The sequence below is a fragment of the Elephantulus edwardii genome, unplaced genomic scaffold, assembly GCF_000299155.1.
Source record: "Elephantulus edwardii isolate Elephantulus edwardi_28Jun2011 unplaced genomic scaffold, EleEdw1.0 scaffold00066, whole genome shotgun sequence".
Classification (NCBI taxonomy): Eukaryota; Metazoa; Chordata; class Mammalia; order Macroscelidea; family Macroscelididae; genus Elephantulus; species Elephantulus edwardii.
In genome coordinates, this window is record NW_006399816.1 from 11,695,425 (window position 1) to 11,711,915 (window position 16,491).

At 37.1% G+C, this 16,491-nt stretch overlaps 1 protein-coding gene across 3 annotated transcripts in view; it reads right to left on the reverse strand.

The window, feature by feature from the left end:
- Window positions 1-16,491, reverse strand: part of LRRC49 (leucine rich repeat containing 49) — a 239,077-nt gene that overhangs the window by 89,721 nt on the left and 132,865 nt on the right. For all 3 annotated transcript variants that reach the window (XM_006888342.1, XM_006888341.1, XM_006888343.1), the window contains one exon: window positions 3,045-3,128. In XM_006888342.1, coding sequence (XP_006888404.1) covers window positions 3,045-3,128 — 84 coding nt within the window. The remainder of the gene's footprint in view (window positions 1-3,044; window positions 3,129-16,491) is intronic.

A 16,491-nucleotide genomic window follows, 5' to 3' on the forward strand; every position in this document is an offset into this window, starting at 1 on the left:
ACAAACAAACAAACAAAAAACAAGCTATAAATTCTGCAAGGCACAAGAGGAGCTACCAAAACAAATTTTCTGTTCGTAAGAGACCATGAATACTTTTGGTGTATCAGTTACTCTCACATTTCTAATGGCTACACTTAGTGATGGCTTTCAGAAATCCTAGAAGAAAGAGCTGAGCTGCCTTATGGCATTTTCAAGGCTATAATGTTTATAGATATGCAAGTCTTTCTCCAAATAGGTTCCTAATGGGTTCAAATTGCTCACATTTAGAACTCTTCACTACATGCCAAAAAGGCTCATTTTCAAAATGGTCATACCTTGCTAAGTCCATGTTAAAGTAACAAGTGCTTGAGATGTCAAATGCTAAGTTTGCCGTTTGAGTCCATTCTTCATAGTACTGATAAGGTCACATTAATATCTCCAAGAACTATAATTTTCAAAGTTTCAAAGGATTTCTCTCCCACTGCTGTAGAGTCAGAACTAATTCACTGCTGAACCGCTAAGTGTCTGAAGCTGAAAGTTGCTTAGGATGAGATTGCCCATCTTTGTACCACAGAAACCACCAGATAGGTGTGGCCTCTGGGTTATCAGAGTGACATCCACAGACCATGCTACTAGGGTTCCACTTCAATGACTCTTGCAAGACAAAAGGTGGAAGATTTGTGCTCTAGACTCCTCTTGTCCCCTTATAATTGTCCCTCTTACATTTCATGATAATTATGTGGTATCTTATAAAACAATCCCCAGAAAATGCTAACAATCTATTAGCACGATTCAGCTATGGCTGGAATCTAGAGTTTTTTGAGTCCCCATAGTCTTAATTTTTATAAAAAAATCAGCTAAATGGCTCCCACAATCAGAGATTCCTGTTTAATGATAGCAGGGGCACTGATAGTACAGCAGTTAAAGCATTTAACTGCTGATCAACAGTCATTGGTTCAAATCCAGCAGCGACTGTTAGGGAGAAACATGAGGGAGATTCACGTCTGGGAGCCTCTAGGAGGCAGTTCTCTGCTCTACAGTGTCACGTTGATTGGTTTGATGTCAGTGGATTTGCTTTGGTTTTTTTATTTAAAGACTTCAGGAGGAGCATTTGCTATTTTTCAAAGTTTTCATAAAAATCCTAAACATTTAAAAGATGTTAGACAAATATTTACTGTAATATTTAAAAAATGCTATGGTAATAAATAGGTGAAATGAGAAGATAACAAAAAGTTGAAAAGTGGAGTTTTAGGTTGAAAGGTGAAACTTGGGACCATTTTTTCTTTCTCTTTTATTAATTTAGAAATAATCTTCAATGTAGATTTTAAGACTGCATTTAGTCAGCTTTAAAAATGCATACGCCTATGGTATCCCATACCACATTAAGAAATACCAAAAAGGCTAGTTCTAACAAAGAGCTGAACTGAGAATATATTGGAAAATTTTCAGTTGAAGGTAGATTTGGTTCTGTACAACAGGTTATACCAACATCAACAGCCTTTGCTCATTTATTCCTTCTACTCTCAACGGCTCACACAACAGTGTTCTGGAGTTATGGAAGCTCTTTAAATTCTATTGTGTTTATATATTTTTACTGAGTAATACATCTGACAGCTGCAGCTGTTTGACAGGAAATATTTTGCTAGATGAATCAACCATTCTAAAAGTTTGCAGATAACATTATCTGGAAATGCCAAACCATGTTATCATAAATTTTGAAAATCTTATGCCCAGAGTTATATTCAGTATAAACAAAGGATCCTTTGTGCAACTCTAGTGATAGTTCAATGTAAGAAAGATGAAAAGAAAGTTGGTTGAATCACTATACAGTTTCAGGGGAGGATTAAGGCACAGCTAGTAGTCTAGTGAATGGAGAGTTTCACTGCAAACTCAAAGGTGGGTGGTTCGAATCCATCAACAGCTGCTTAATGGGAGAAAGAAGGGTATCTCCTCCTAGGTCATTTAGTGCATCTGAAAACGTACTGAAGGTTCGGATATGAGTCAGTTCCTACTGGAAAGCAATAAGCTCAGTTGAATTGATGGAGTATTAGGTAAAATTTGGAAGGATTCAAGAGGTTAGAAATAACCACAGGAAGGGAGTTATAGCATAATGAGTAATAGTTCTAATTTATAAGTAATACTGAGCTTGGGACTATTTTTTTTCCACTTTTATTAATTTAGGAATAATCTTCAAATAGTCCAATACAGAGATTTTTAGTGTACATTTAGTCAGCTTTATAAAAGCATGCACCTAATTATCCTATACTCCATTAAGAAATAAAGTATTTCATTACTACAGAAAATCTCCTTATTTCCTCGGTTTACTATGTCCAGCTACTTATTCTTATCAGTCAATTTTTTTTGGCTCTTTATTTATATTACAACATAAAACATCAACATAAGAGAAGAATTACTAATGGTAACCACAGTAAAAGTCTTCCTTTTAGAACACAATATGAAGCATAATATACAGTATTCAATTTAAGTGGCCTGTACTATAAATTGTGATTTTAAAAAAACAACAACACAGCAACTAAAAACAAACAAACAAAACCCCCCACAGAGCTACTTTTCTTTGAGTAGTGCCTGATACACTCACTCACTGAAAGTCAATTTAAAACAAATACAAAATTTCTGAAGTCTTCAAATTCTTTATCACCTCTTTATCAGAAAAGCTAACAAAGTTTTAAAAATTTTAAAAGCCTGCATTTACAAAACTCCATTATAACAAAAGTTTATCAGCAGAGGCAGTCTACTACATGACTGTTGACATGAAAACACCCTGGAAATACACGAAATGCTGCACTAGGATGGAAAGAAATGATAGTGACTATAACCACTCACTTCTGTTTCTTCCTTTAAAAATATCTAGCTTTTGCAGTGTTTTATAATGCACAGTATATTTTTATTTCAGAAGTATAGGATTATTTATAGATCGTAACAAAAATTTTAGGGATTTTTTTTCATTAAAAAAATATTTTACTGATAAGAATGAAAATTGCTAACTTTAGAGTTCCAGGAGTGTATGTATATACACAAGCATATAGAGGAATTGGAGAAAATACCTTCAGCAACGATTGTTTCTGATTTTCTCGCTTCCTTTCTTCCTCTTTTTTGGCTACAACAGATGCCATACGTCTTTCTTCTTCCTGAAAAAATTTTTTAAGTAATGTAAAGTGTTTAACCAGTTTTTAAAAAAGAAGTTAAATATCTTTGACTTTGCAAATAAATTCTTCTTCTTGAGTAGTATAGTACTTGGCAAAAGAAAATATGCTCAAAGGAAAAGTTAGTGTATTCTCTTTATTTCTCTCCTCTTTCCTTAGTCCTAAAAATCAAACTAAACCAAAAGAAAACTGCGTGTTCTTAACTCTACTGACTCTGGATGTAAGAGGAATCAAGTTAACTCAAGAAAGGGCAAGAAAGAAAAGGAAAAAGGAATATGTTTGCATAATTTTTCTTTTTAAATCATGGATTATATAAAAAGACTCAACAAATTTTCTGCCACAAACATAGGATTGCTGTTGTTGAGTGTCAAGTTGACTATGATTCATAGACTAAGACTCATAGTGATCGTAGGGACAAGAGATCAGAAGGAGAATGAAACATTTTATGTGTGTGATAGTTATACGTTAGAACATGTTTGGTTTTTTTAAAAAAGAGTGGAAGTCTTTTAAAATTCTCCAGTTTATCAGCACATTATTCTTTATTAAGAATATTTCTATAACTTTGTTTTAAAGTTGATTTGGCCAGTTTCATTTCTTAAATTTAAAAAGTTATGAAATAACATCATAGACAGCTTAGAAAGGTTAAAAAAAAATCTGTGACAATCCCAACAAGCTAACTCAGATCTTATAATTTTGGGCTATTATGAAATTTGCAATCTTTATACACAAGCTAAGACCATATTTTCCTTTTTCCTCCAAATACTGCCAAATTCTAATAGAGTATATTGTCATTACTGTTGTTATGTGCCATCGAGTGGATTCCAAGTCATAGCGACCCTATGAACAATAACTCTGAGCCCTTCCCTATCATGGGCCAACCTGTCTCTGACACGCCTGTCCTCATTGCCATAGTCACGGTGTCAATCCATCTTATCTAGGGTCTTCCTCTCATGCGTTGACCTTCTTCACTTAAAAGCATGATATTCTTAAGAACGGTCCCCTCCTCACAATTAGCCCAAACTTTGTGAGACAGAATTTCATGACCCTTGCTTCCAAGGAGCAACCTGGTTTCATCATCTCCAGAACAGATCTGCAGTCCATGGTATGTTGAATACTCTTTTCCAGCACCACAACTCAAGGGCATCGATTCTTCTTTTCTCACCCTTAGTCACTGTCTCTCAAATCCATAGTAAGCAACTGAGAAGACCATGTTTAGATCAAGTGCATCTTAGTCTTTAGACTGATGTCATTGCTCTTTTAGCACTCTGGAAATGTTCTTGATAGCATATTTTTCCTTTATAACTTGCCTTTTTATTTCCTGACTGCTCAGTGCCATGAGTGTAGATTGGACACCCATGCAAGATGAAATCATTAACATCTTCAATTTTTTCTCCATCTATCATGATGCTGCCTACTGACCCAATGGTGAAGATTTTTCCTTTCTTGATGTTGAGATGAAATCCATATTGAAGGCTGCAGTTTTTGATCTTCTGCAGCAACACATCAAGTCCTCAGTTTCAGTAAGCAAGATTGTGTAACCTGTATTATGCAAATCATGGATTAGTCTTCTTTCAATCATGATGTCACATTCTTCATAAATCCAGCCTCTTGAATGATCTGTTCAGCATATAGATATAGAGAAAGGAAACTTCCTTGACAGGAGAGCAACACCCCCACTGCCGAACAAGGCCAGGTAACCACTGGGCCTTGTCTTGTCTCATCTTGTGACCTTCCTTCTTGGGGAAAGGTAGCCACTGACCAAGACTCAACGAATTCCAGGCCTTCTGGACCTTGTGGCATTGCTTTGCTGTGGGAATCTCTGAAACCTGCACCATTATATCTGTATGTTTGCTTCTCCTTATGGTTTTCTCTTAGGGCTTTTCTTTATCTGTCTTTTTTTTTTTTTAATTAGGGAAGTGCTTTTGCCTGTTGACGCTCTTAATTGCTAAGATACATATATGTTTGCTTTTCTGTCATCTGCTCTTTTGGGTACGGTGCTTGCCTATCAAGAGATTGTACCAAAGCTTGAGGGTCGCTCTGAGTAGTCTACAATTCGACAACACTTAACAACAACATACAGGGAACTCAGTTGGCCTAGTGTACGGAAAGTGACTACCAAGTCAAAGGTGGGTGATTTTAATCAGAGGCCCTCAGGCCTGGTTTTAATTGCTTTTGTCAAACATTCTTCTAAGTGGCGTAGCATTGGTCTGTCTACTTGCTGTACAGAGGTAACTTGTGGCTGCTGTGATGCTAAACACTGTGACAGTGATATGTCAAATGTGATAATGGTTACCCATGGTGGACAGTGTCTGGTGGGGCTCCCTGATTAAAATAAGCTTGGAAGCAAGAGTGACATCCACTTCCAAAGTAGATTGCCTCTGGAAACTCTAGGAACTTGGAGAAATGATGAAAGTTATATAAATGTTCAAGTTTTTCGTTCATAGGATCACTAGGAGTCATCTACGACTTGACGGCATTTAACAACAACAACATTAAAGCTTAGCTCACAGATTAAGACACTGAAGATAGATTGGGTGCCCATTTCTGAAATAACAGGCCTCGGAAAAGCTATGAATAGAATACATCATAACTATATAATGTTGGCTTTTCATTCCTTACCATTGCCTCTTGATCATATGGTACTTTTTGAAATAATTCAGTGTCAGCTAGTTCTTTTTGGCATAGTGATTTTTGTGTATTTCTTCCATCTTCTTCCCTCCCACCCCTTCTTTTGCTGCTTCCTGGATCATTCAAGATTTTGCCTATAGCATCTCTAAGTATTGTAACTTGAGATTTCAATTTGTTTTTCAGTTCTTTCAGCTTGAGAAATGCCAAGTGAGTTCTTCCTTTTTATTCTCCAATTCTGTGTTGTTGTGTGCCGGCAAGTCACCTACGACTCATAGCTATGCTATGTGCAACAGCCCTAAACCCTGCTCAATCTTGTGCCAATCTTATTGTCTCTGACACACCTACACTCATTACAATGGTCACTGAATCAATCCATCACATCAAGAGTCTTCTTCTCTTGCACTGACTGTCCCTCTATCTTCCCAAACATGATGTTGCTCTCTAAGGACTGATCCCAACTTGTAACATGTCCAAAGTATGTCAAACAGAGCTTCAGAACCCTTGCCTCCAAGGAGCAGCCTGGATTCACCTTCTCTAGGATGAACGTGTGTGTTCTCTAGCAGTCCATGGTATATTTAATACTCTTCTCCAGCATCACAGTTCAAAGACACAAATTCTCCTTCTATCACCCCTAGTCATTGTCCAGCTTTCTGACATATAGCAAGTAAGTGCAAAGACCATGGCCTGGATCAAGTGCACCTTAGTCTCCAGACTGACATCTTTGCTCTTCAGTACTTTGGAGAAGTCTCTGACAGGAGACTTTCCCATTGCAATTTGTCTTTTCATTTCCTGGCTGCAGGTACTAAGAGTGTTGATTGTGGAACCAAGCAAACCGAAGCTGTTGACAACCTCAATCTCTTCATCACCTATCATGATGCTTCCAATTGGCTCAGTGGTGAAATCTTTGCTTTCTTGATGTTGAGCTTTGATCCATATTTTGATCCAAGCTGCAGTCCTTGAATTTGATACCAAGAACATTTGATCATGTTTATGCGAAACCTATACTTTGACCAGGAGACAGTCGTCAGAACAGTAAGGAAACACTGCATGGTTCAAAATTGGGAAGGGCGTACGCCAGGGATGTGTCCTGTCTCCATACCTTTTCAACCTATGTGCAGAATAGATTTTCCAGGAGGCTGGGCTCTGTGAGGAGAAATATGACATCAGCATTGGAGGAAGACTCATCAACAATCTGCATTATGCAGATGACACAATCCTGCTTGCTGAAACTGAGAAGGACCTGAAGTGCTTGATGCAGAAGGTTCAATTCTATGAGGAGAAATAAATGTGAAATTTGTAATTTTCACTCCTTGCTTTATAAAATTGCTTGTTTAATAATTATATTAAATTCATTTATTCACCAGATACTTATTTGGTACCTGAGTGTAAAAGGGAGGTCTAGTGTCCCTGTGGGTCAGAAATGATGCCAGCTGTAAGGTACACAGCTCCAATCCCCCAGCTGTTCCACAGGAGAAAGAAGGGCAATCTCCTCCCATGTGATCCGCATCCTCCGGGAACCTGAGGGATGGTCTCCTAATGGCCAGTTCTAACGCGAAGGCACATAACAACAAGAAGGATAATAATAATTTCTTTCATAAGAAATTGATTAAACACGTAAAATGTACCGATATTTGTTTGTTGACTTATCTATAAATGGTGACTTTGAAGAACCAATTTGAAACTGTACGAATCACGCACTGCACATACATAAGAAATTACTTCATCACATTTTAAAAAGAATTTGAGCTTCTATTAAAGGCAGTAGAGCTTTAGAAGTAAAGTTAAACCTTGGAAAACTGGATCCCTGCCAAATCAACTCAAATATCGAGAAGTTTAAGAAATTTGTACATCTGATGGCTCATTTCAACCCAAATAACCAGTTACTAAACTTAGAAACAAACAAAAAAATACTCTAATTGTGAAAACAAACCTGCTAGTAACATACAAACCCTAAAATTCTGGCCCCTTGTAATAACCGTCTAATTTCTGGGGGGGAAAGCCATCTCTTTTATGTAGTAAAAGAGAGGAATTTATTTGGTTCAAAAATGCTTAAGTTTTGCCTTACTTCAATTTGGTTAAGAGGAACCAATATAACAATGATTTCAAATTTATTATCACAGGGATCTAATAGATGTTTGATAATCTCTACTATTAGAAAATTTTTGTAAGTTCTAAAACAATGCATATATAAGAGTTTTGCTTCAAAATAAGTAATCACTCACTGACTGTCACTGAGTCAAAACTGATTCACACAGCTGATCCTCCAGAGGATTTTCAGAAGCTATAAATATCAAGGGAGGATACTGACCATCTTTCTCCCTTAGAACAGTCAGTGGATTTGAACTTCTAGTCTTTGAGTTGGTAGCACTATTCTTTACCAACTTGGCCACTTCTTTGGTGTTAAGTTTCTTATAGCCAAGTATGACTTCTAATGAGCCCATAAACAACAGATCTGAACTCTGTCTTGTCCTGCACCAGTATTATCATTCCTGACACTTTTGACCTCATTGATAGAGACATTATCAATCCATCTCATTGAGAATCTTCTTCTTCCCTTTCTAAAGGACACCCTTTCCTAAGAACTCGTCCAAGAGATGTAAGATGCAGCTTCACCTCCTTGCCTTTAAGGAACACTCTGGTTGTACTCTCTCCAAGACACAGCTGTTTGTTCTTTTGGCAGTTCATAGGATATTCAACACTACTCCTCAATACCGACATTCAACTGCATCAATTCTTCTTTCATTCTCATTCATTCTCAGCTCCCAGATACACAGCAGGCAATCAGAAGGACTGTGAGTTAAGTCAGGTACACGTTAGTCTTTAAATTGACATAATTGCTCTTCAGGACTTTCAAAAGGTCTTGACAACAAATTTTCCCAGTGCTATATGCCTCCCAATCTCCTGACTGCTGCTATCAATAGGTTGACTAGAGCTCCCCAAAATAAATAATAGTAGTTCCAACATACACAACAATTTATTATATGAAACTTTAAAAAATTATTTGGTAAAGTGAATTTTACCATTAGGTAATTCTGCTGTAATTAGGGACCTTTCCAAAGTACTGAGAAGCAACGATGCCATTCTACAGACTAAAGTGTGCCTGATCCAGTCCATGGTCTTTGTAATTACTCACTATGCATCAGAGAGCTGAATAATAACTAAAGATAATAGAAGAAGAGTTAATGTTTTTGAGTTGTGATGTTGGAGAAGAGTCTTGAACATACCACAAACCACCAAGAAAACAAGTAAGTGTCTTGGAGAAGGTGAAACCAAGTTTCTCCTCGGAGGCTAGGATTTTGAAGCTCCGTCTCATATACTTTGGGCACGTTACCAAGAGGGATGGATCCTTGGAGAAAGGACATTATACTTGGAAGGGTGATGGGACAGCGCAAGGGAGGAAGACCCTGGATAAGACGGATTGATGCAATAACTAGGGCAATGGTGTAGGTGAGTCAGAATCAATGAGATTGGCTTAGGACAAGACTGGCTTCAGAGCTATTGTACTTATGAATCTCAGGCGACTTAATGATACATAGCAACAACAAAGTGGATTTTAACTAGAAACCTCAGAATATATAACAAACACATTTTCCTTTGAATGTATCATATACTGAAATAATCTTTTAGAACTATTTTTCTAGAAGAGATGGTCAATACTTTTAATTAAAACCATTTTATTTACAGATAAACCCGATTTTTCAAGAAACATAGGATCCAGGTCAAGGATAGAGCCATGTCTCTTGATGTCCACTGGCCAAGGAATGCTACTGTTGCTAAGTGTTGTGGAATCAGGTATGACTCATAGGAACCCTATGAAACAGACTGAACTTTGCCTTACTGTATCCCATCTGCATTATCTCGGATATGCTCAAGCACATTGATACAGGTGCTGTATGAATCCATCTTGTTGAAGGTCTTCCTCTTTTTTTCCCTGAGCTTCTACCATTCTCAGTTGCAATATTGAGATGTTATGGTTAAAAGCTTGAATAATCCAGGAATCATCAAAAAGAGATGTAGTCACTGTACCAAAAATAACTGACACTGGAAGATTCCTGGAAATACCATAGGAAGAAGAGCCAGTGGTAATGAAGGAAGAAGTTCAAGCTGCACTGAAGGCACTGGAGAAAAAATAAGCCCCCAGAAATCCATGGAATACTAGTTGACATGTTTCAACTAACAAATGCAGCCCTGAACATGTTTACAAGTCTAAGCCAGGAAATTTTGAGGCTAATTGTTTGACTGACGAACTGGAAATGATCTATATTTGTTTCATTTCCCAAGAAAAGTGATCTCACAGAACGTGGAAATTATCAAAGAATATCATTACTAGTGCATGCAAGTAAAATATTGCTGAAGATTATCTAAAAGTGACTAGAATAGTGCATTCAAAGAGAACTGTCAGAAGTTCAAGTTAGGTTTAAAAGAGATGGTGGCACCAAGAATATCGCTGCTGATGTTAGGTCCTGGCTGAAAGTAAAGAATTTTTGTTGTTATGTGCTGTCGAGTCATCTGCGACTCACAGCAACCCTATGAACAACAGCCCTAAACTCTGCCCTATCCTGTGCTAATCTCACCATCTCCAGCACACCTATGCCCATTACCCCAATCAATCCATGTAATCGAGGGTCTTCCTCTCCTGCGCTATCCCTCCAACCTCCCAAGCATGATGTCCTTCTCCAAGGACTGGTCCCTTCTTGCAACATGTCCAAAGTATGTCAGACAAAGCTTAAGAATCCTTGCCTCCAAGGAGCAGCCGGCTTCACCCTCTCCAGGACAAACCAACCTGTTCGTTTTCTTAGCAGTTCATGGTATAATCAGTATTCTTCTCCAACACCACAGTTTAAAGGCATCAAATCTCCTTCTATCATCCCTAGTCATTGTGCAGCTCTCTGATGCATAGCAAGTGATTGCAAAGATCATGGCGCACTTTAGTCTCCAGACTGACATTGCTGCACTTCAGTATTTTAGAGAGGTCTCTAACTGCAGACTTTCCCATTTCAATACTTCTTTTAATTTCCTGGCTGCTGGTGTCAAGAGTGTTGACTGTGGAGTCAAGCAAACCAAAACTGTGAACAATCTCAATATCTTCACCATCCATTATGATGCTGCCAATTGGCCCCATGGTGAGAATCTTTGTTTTCTTGATATTGAGCCTCAAACCATACTAAAGACTGCAGTCCCTGACCTTCCACAGGAAGTGCTTCAGGTCCTCCTCAGTTTCAGCAAGCAGGGTTGTGTCATCTGCATAACGCAGATTGTTGATGACTCATCCTCCAGTCCAAATGCCACATCTCTCCCCATAGAGCTCAGCCTCCCGAATAATCTGTTCTGCATAAAGACTGAAAAGGTATGGAGACAGGATATAGCCCTGGCGTACACCCTTCCCAATTTTGAACCATGCAGTTACCAGAAGAATGTCTATCTTTGTTTCACTGATTACACAAGGCATTTATTTGACTATGTGGATCATAAAAAACTGTGGCTAACTCTAAGAAGAATGGGAATCCCAGAAAACTTGATTGTGCTAATGTGAAAGTAAAGAATACCAGAGGAATATCTATTTGTGCTTTATTGACAATGCATTTTACTGTGTGGATCATAATAAGCTATTTTTGAGAAGAATGGGGAATCTCAGAATACTTACTTATTATGCTCATGTAAAACCTTTGCCTAGATCAAGAAGTAATTGTGCAAACAGAGCAAGGGAGCACTACATGGTTTAAAATCAGGAAAGGTATATGTTGTTGTCTCCTTTCTCTGTATTTGTTCAATCTGTATGCTGAGCAAATAATTCAAGAAGCTGGAACTCTATGAAGAAATGTGGCATCAGGATTGGTGGAAGACTCATTCATAAACTGCATTATGCAGAGATGACACAACCTTGTTTGCTCAAAGTGAGGAAAACTTGAAATGCTTGCTGCAGAATATCAAAGATGACAGTCTTCAATATGGATTGTATCTCAACACCAAGAAGACTCAAATCCTCACCACTGAACTGATAAGCAACATCATGATAAATGGAGAAAATATTGAAATCGTTAACTATTTTATGGATCCACAATCAACACCCTGGTTACTGGCAGTCACAAGTTCAGGAGACGGATTGCATTGGGAAAGTCTGCGGTTAGGGACTGCTCCAAGTGCTGAGGACCATTAAATGGTCAGTATACTCTAACCACTGAAGAACAAGGACTGCAGCCTCTGCTTTTCTGAATGTTTTGCTTCTAGAAATGAATTCTACATTAAATGATATTAACATCTAACAATGACATCTTATAAACGACTCTAACCGAATTTATCTATCAATTGCAATGAAAATCTTTTCACACATCCTGCTATGTTCCATCTCCTGTAACTCTATATGTGTGCTGAGAATTGTTCTTTTTGTTACCATGGAGGGAATCCCAGGACTTGTATTTTATCTTTCTCTTTTAAAAAACTGTCAAATCACTACAAGGATGAAGAAACTTTCTTTTTTCTAAAGGGCCAGATAGTATTTTTACATTTGTGGGTCATTATGGTTTCTGTCACACATTTTCTTGTTTTTACCTTTTCATAATGCTTTAATAATAGAAACAGCTTTCTTAGCTTGGCAAGTGTGCAAAAACAGACTTAAAGACAGATTTGGCCTATGGACAATTAATTGGTTTGCTGATCTTCAATCGAGACTACTGAACTACTTCTAGATTTTAAATTGCTCAACTAGTATTATTGTATACTATCAAGTCAAAATTGACCCATACATGGCCCTACTCTTCATAAACTTTAGTAGAGTAACATCTTATCTGCTCCTTAATAAAACTGTTCTCTAAAATAGACTTGACAATGAAATCATAAAACCCTATACCACATGGATAAGTCTGGAAGACATTATATTGGGTGGACTATATCTGTCACAAAGGAACAAATACTACAGAAGTCCACTGCTGTAATAATGGGATTGATACAGGCTGGAGCAGGGAGAGCAGGAAAAGAACGGATAGATAATAGACACTGTGCTGGAATGAGTGGAAGGAAAGACAATCTGAAAGGAGTGGATAATTAGAAATTATGTGCATGACTATTTAAAGCCTGGAACAGGACAAACATTACAAAGGGAATTAGGGGAGGGGGAGACAAGAAAATGTGCATGAATGAATGAAAGAAAACCAATCTCTTTGTGAACCTTCACTAAAATGAAGAAAAAAGTAGTCTTGAGGAAAAAGCCTTTTTGGTAAGTTTCTCTATAAACCGGTGTTAGTCCATTAACTAGCAAATTCACAAAATCATGTGGTAGTGCAACTTATTAAAAATTGTATCGTAAAAGATTACGAAATATTGTTATTGAAATATCAAAATATTATTCTACAGCACCCCTTTGAGAAGGCCTATTTACTGAGTCTAAAATACGAAATTAATTTTGTCAGGCATGAATCGTTTTCAGTGAACTAATACTGCCGCCTAGTGATCAATTTCTTAAGTACTCATTCATTCTACAAATCCATTTCAATTTCCTTCATAAACATATTTAGGCTTACTGTCACAATTTATGTACTTTATACTCTTTGCTTTTAAGATTAAAAAGCCAAAATAGTTTGTCTTGCCTTTCAGCTACTCTCTTATTCTGTACTATCTCTCAGACACAACTTTCTGTGATCTAGCAATTTATTCACCAAGTTCATCCAAGACTCTAGATATTAGACTGGTAACCTGCAGCCCACAGGAAAAACCCAGTCTGTCACTTCTTTGTGTAAAGGTTTACTGGGATAGTCATGCTAAGTCATATTTAATGTATTGTGCGTGGCTGGTTTCATGCTACAATCACAATGCAGAGTAACTGCAGAAAAGTTCAATCTAAAAAAAAATAATTTATTATTTCTCAGGACTTTCACAAAAACTGTTTGCCCTCCCTCTATGAGTCTGGATTCGAATTTATCCCCTTATATTAGATTTCACTTTCATCTCATTAACATTTATTTGATACTTATAGATAAAACGTCATTTTGTTTATCAGAAATAACAAGAAGAAGAGAAAAAAAAAAGATGAGACATGCGGACACACGGCATGGCCTTCATCAAGTCCAAAAGAATGAGTTCGGCTGAGAAATAGCCACCGAGCGTCCCCGGGGAGAGGTCGCTGGGCCCCTCAGCGCCCGCAGAGACGTGCTTGTTACCAAGCTTACAGTGTGACGGAGTTAACAGCTCTGTCCAGCCTGTTGCAATATATTCTCTCTCAACACTTTCCTCTCCACCTCGGGGCATCGATCCTCCATCCTAAGTATTAAAGACAGTATTTGAGTTTAAAAAAAAAAAAAAAATGAGGCCAGCAACATGATGACCTTAAATTATTTCTTGCCATTCTTCTAGATCAGACTCTAAGGATACTCTGGCACACTCACTGCCCCATCCATCCTCCAGCCCTTTTTAAAAGGCAAACCAAGGTCTACCTACTGTGTCCAAGTGAAAAATAGAAATTATTATTACATCAACTGTCCTTCATGTCTTAGTTCTTGCTTCTCAGACATCCTAGCCTCCCACTAATCCACTTCTTGTAGTAAATGCTTAGTCATGATGAACTACCTTCAAATCTACACAGCGCCTATATTCTCTCAGCACTCTTTACAATAAATCCTTCTTTGGCACTTTTCAAGCCTCACATATCTCCTCCTTAAAGCTTTTTATTTTTCTTTTTCTGATAGACTTAGTACGTTGTTCTTCATTATCATTAGACTCTATGTATATATGTGTATACACACATCCACATCTAACTATTTCTCTGATATCTTGCAGTGTTTTATTAGAATCGGGCTGCTTGACTCTCTACACTAGAACGTAAATAACTTGAGGGAAAGAACTGTGATTCTGATCTTATGATCTCCAATATGTAATCATAATACAGAGGTTTCCAAACTTTCTCAGTCCAAGGTGCCTGAGAACAGCTCAAGAATTTTTTTCACCATGCCATCAGATCAAAAGAAAAACATAAACAGCTCTCTTTGCAACTTAATAAGTATTTGTGTTATATTAACTTAGTAGTTGTTTGAAAAATAATGTATATGGATTCCAAGAAAATACTTTATACCATTCTTAAATAAAAACAAGTGCTTACAAATGAAATGTGTGGACCCATAGGGCATTGCACAAGTTGCCAAGCATTAAAATCAGTTTGGATATCCCCCCCCATTCACGTCATAGTCCATGGTAATTTGGTACAGTGTTACTTTTTACCATAAAAACCATAGAAAACTCAGATTCACAAAGATGCAGTGTCACAGAAAAAAAGCAGCATGCCTGAATGTTAAAATGAAGAACCACCTGGAGTTACCCAGAGTTTTGTCAGTCTCATTGATGTAAAATATCACCGTCTCCCTTGAAAATGAAAAATATTCCATAATGCCACTGAATCCATTGCAATGCCCTGAGGTGCCTTCTCAGAGTTTGGAAACAACAGCATTTTAGTATAAAAATTCATTAGATATTTGTGCAATTTACCCCAGTGAGAACAGTTATATGGTAAATCTTCTGAAAGTTTTAATCTAGGTAATGTTTTAAACAAACAAACAAATCCATAAAATAGGAGTAGCACACTTTTTCTATGAGATAGTAAGTATTTTGCTTATGTGTATCATATAGTATTTTTAACAATTGTACAACTACATGCTGAGCAAAAAAAAATTGAAAAATTGGAATATATGAAGAATACAGCATGTGGACTGGAGGAAGACTGAGCAACAACCAACTACTTTTCTATCAAACATCTAAATGTTTATCATGTTTATTTTTCCCTTGACTTACAAAATCCAGATATACTTATTACTAAAATAAGATTTGGAACCCTAGTGACATAATGATTAAGTGCTTGACTGTTCACCAAAAGGTCAAGGTTAGAATCTATCAGTCAGTCACTCCATGGGAGAAAGAGGAATAGCAAAGACACCGCTGTTCATAGGGTCACTACAAGTAGCAGTCAACTTGATAGCACTTAACAATTCAGCTTTGCCATGTAGCATCAAACATGACATAGATATAATACATTAACAAAGAGACATGGTTGTATTCTAATACAACTTTATTTGCATAAATAAGTGTTCAGCTCATTAGTGGTCTTTATTTTACAAAATCTTTTAAAAAATGTATTGTTTTCCAACGAAAGCGAATAAAAAAAGTTGTAAATAAAAGGTGAGAATAAACAGCAGTAGGGTGTGGAAAACCCAAATTAGATAACAGAAAACCTACTCTAAATTTCAGCATTTGGCCTATAGGAGAAAAGCCACAAATCTTTATGAAATTTAATTAAAGAAGATCTAAGTAAATAGAAAGACATGTTTCTTATTCCATATTTCTGAGCAGAGACATTAATGGCATTAACTAGTTGGAATTAAGGACATAATATTTTAAAGGAAGGGGGGGAAAGACATCAACTCTTGGCAAATTGTAGACTTGATTAATTTAAAGTGTCACCCAAAGGAGTTTGAAGTAATTCTAATAGTCATGTGAACTAGAAAATATTCATTAGTCAGATTTTTTAAAAAAATATTCCATTTCTCCCTTTTCCCCACTGTGATTTGACTGAAAGTTTACAAAGCAACTTGGTTTTCTATTAAACCACTCATAGACATTTTGTTTTATGACATTAACAACAATATTCATATTGTAGCCACATACTTCTTTCTTGCTTATCTGCGGTCGCTGCGGCCCTCAAGCCTCACTTCCACCCAAGACCACGCTTGTCAGAGCTTCC